This window comes from Amphimedon queenslandica, unplaced genomic scaffold (genome assembly GCF_000090795.2).
Source record: "Amphimedon queenslandica unplaced genomic scaffold, v1.1 AMPQUscaffold_8675_Cont19384, whole genome shotgun sequence".
NCBI lineage: Eukaryota > Metazoa > Porifera > Demospongiae > Haplosclerida > Niphatidae > Amphimedon > Amphimedon queenslandica.
The window spans coordinates 1-2,717 of NW_003551051.1; the positions used below are offsets into that span (position 1 = coordinate 1).

A 2,717-nucleotide genomic window follows, 5' to 3' on the forward strand; every position below is an offset into this window, starting at 1 on the left:
GATGCTAATTCTTCTCAATTCTCTTGTGCATATACTGAAAAATCAGAGAAAACAAAAGTGAGATTAGATCCATGTAGAATGTACGTGTATACTTTTGTCTTTTAGAAAGTTATTCAGCAGATAATACAAGAGAGAGAAGCAAAGTAAATAAGCCGTAATTTTATTTATTTATTTATTTATTTTTAGAGTAGAATATGAACCAATTCGACCAGTCCCTGTCCCTGTAACAACAGTAATTAATAATACATACAGGATGTAGACATTAAACGCTATCACTCTAATCCCTGTTCATAGAAAGAAGCTCCTTCACTGAAGCTAAACACGACAGCCATTTTGAGGGAAGGAGCAAGGATACAGAGATTGGAAGAGGAGGAGGAGAAAAGGTGAGCTAAAAATGTTTTTAAAATTATTGGTTCATAATACTAAAATTAAAGCGACGATTCATCAAAATTTGATGCTTCATTCCTAATTCCTTATACATGTGCAATGTAGGTTAGCTGGGCTAGAAGCTGGCGAAAGAGATACAGCTGATTATTTTAAATGGCAAGGGGAGGTCAAAGAAGAGACAGCAGCTCGAAGACTAGCAGAACAAAAGAAACGACATTTAGTAAGGAAAACAATAATAGTACTAATGTATTGTATTCCATCATATCATTATACAGAAATTTATGTATTAATTTTTATGATTCTCTCTATTAGGAAGGACAGTTAAGCTATGAAGAGGCTATCATTGCCAAGCAGACCTTTATACAGGAGACCAAAGACAAAGTTGCCCTCATGAAGGAAGAGGTAGTGACCCAGTAATGACTGCAGTGCTTGTATATGTGTATCTCTGTATAGTCTGAGCAGTTTATGAGCGAATATTTCAAAAGAAGGGAGGATGAGAGAAAGGAAATGAGACGTCTTGTAGAGGCAACAATGCTAGGACACCAGAATGTAAAGGAAGCAAAAATTAAGCTCCAACAAATGAAGCAAAGACTCGGTAAACTTGACTGTACAACATGGGAATGAAGGGATTCATATATTGTGTGTAGTTCAAAAGATGGAGAAAGAAAACCAAGAGCTTTTGAAGAAAGCACTAGAAGAAGTTGGTTAAATTTATTATTTTATTTAATAGTATAATGTATGTACATGTACATGTGCATGTAGGAAGAAGCAGAAATGAGAAGAAAAGTTGAACTGATCCAACAGATTAAAGCAATGGAAAGCATTCCAGTATCACGTACCAAATTTGTAGACTTGACTGAAACAGGAGGACAGGGACTGTTGTCTGAAATGTCAGTGGTTGAGGTACCAATAAATTTAACATGAGATCCTCAGCATTACATTGCTATATTGTTACAGTTAAGGGAGAGATTGGCTTTATTAAAGATTGCAAAAAGCGAAGAGCAGGAGAGAAAGAAGAAAGGAATTGCAGCAACAAAAGAGGTACAGTTATGACTATTATAATGATACCAAGTTTTGAGGCTGAGAATTTCTTCATTCGTTTGCAGGCTAAGGAAAAGCTACTTCAGGAGGCAATGACTACAATAAACAGACACAAAGAGGCTCAGGCAGCTACAGACAAAATAAAGTAATTATAAAGCATTAATGTGTAAATGTATCCATACATAATGTATGTGCATGCATAGCTGTATTGTCTGCGTCTAGTATGTGTATACTTTTACTGTCATTTATGGATGTACATGTACATGTACATGTATGTAGAAATATTAAAGGGAAGGATAGCAATAAAAAGAACTTAAGTATTGCTGCTAAAGATAAAGAGCTTAATGACTTGCAGGAAAAATTAGAATTGAAAAGAAAAGGTATGTCTACATATACATGTATTTTTGTATGATTTTTATTTATAATTTATTGACAATTTTATTGTAGAAAGAGAAAGACTAAGACAAGAAAGTGCAGATGCAACAAGACAAAAGAAGGTATGCCATGTTGTAGCTTCAGATACTATTGCTATTGTACATGTATTACATTAAGTCCTATTTGAAGCAACTTTTAAAAATTGCTGCTCAAAAATCAGGCTAAACACCCTGTACAAGGGACTTTGGCCAAATTTTACCAAAAAATGAAAAGGAGAGGATTCTCCATTTTTATAACTTTTTCTGAAACATATACATGTCCTTATGTTATGTTTCAAGTTTGAGCTGATTCTGATCAAGTTTGAATTTTTTTATGAATTTTTAAAAGTTGCTCCGAATTCCATGTACTGTATTCTAGTACTTGTCAGCTCATGAAGCTCATGCTGTTTAGCTCACTTAGCATGCTTTGTGGGAAAACCTGCCTCTATAACCATTCTCTTAGCAATTTTTCATGAATTATTTTAATTTAGAACCTTCCATTATCAAATCCTAGTACTCCACTTTCACCACTGGAGACACTACTGAGGTACACACATTTCATTTCATTTTTATGTTCATTTTGATCTTTCACTGTAGAGCTGCTGGATCTACGTAACTAAAAACATTTTAATACACTTTATTTTTTTATGTAACTGAGAGTATAATAAGTATAACAAAATAAGATTAAATGTTTGAGGAAGTACTAATACATGTGCTGGTATAATGTCTTTGTTAAACAGAGTGTAAGCAATCAAATGCTTTCGTTAACAGTTTTAAGAATCTTTGTGTAGAGATGCAAAATTTCTCCACTGGTATTATCAAGAATCATACGAAACTTGTCATGACTCATTTGTGAATAATATGTGACAAGTTTAC

The 2,717-nt window shown here is 33.6% G+C and overlaps 1 protein-coding gene across 1 annotated transcript; it reads left to right on the forward strand.

The window, feature by feature from the left end:
• The first annotated feature begins 6 nt into the window (after window positions 1–6).
• On the forward strand, window positions 7–2,562 carry LOC100637062 (cilia- and flagella-associated protein 99-like). The gene is made up of 15 exons (XM_003391505.2): window positions 7–57; window positions 106–143; window positions 187–232; window positions 295–383; window positions 493–607; window positions 700–789; window positions 841–982; window positions 1,035–1,087; window positions 1,150–1,290; window positions 1,345–1,428; window positions 1,494–1,573; window positions 1,708–1,808; window positions 1,876–1,925; window positions 2,333–2,388; window positions 2,439–2,562. The coding sequence occupies exons 6-15, from the start codon at window positions 778–780 to the stop codon at window positions 2,455–2,457; spliced, it is 738 nt and encodes a 245-aa protein (XP_003391553.2). The 5' UTR covers window positions 7–57; window positions 106–143; window positions 187–232; window positions 295–383; window positions 493–607; window positions 700–777; the 3' UTR covers window positions 2,458–2,562.
• The last annotated feature ends 155 nt before the right edge of the window (window positions 2,563–2,717 follow it).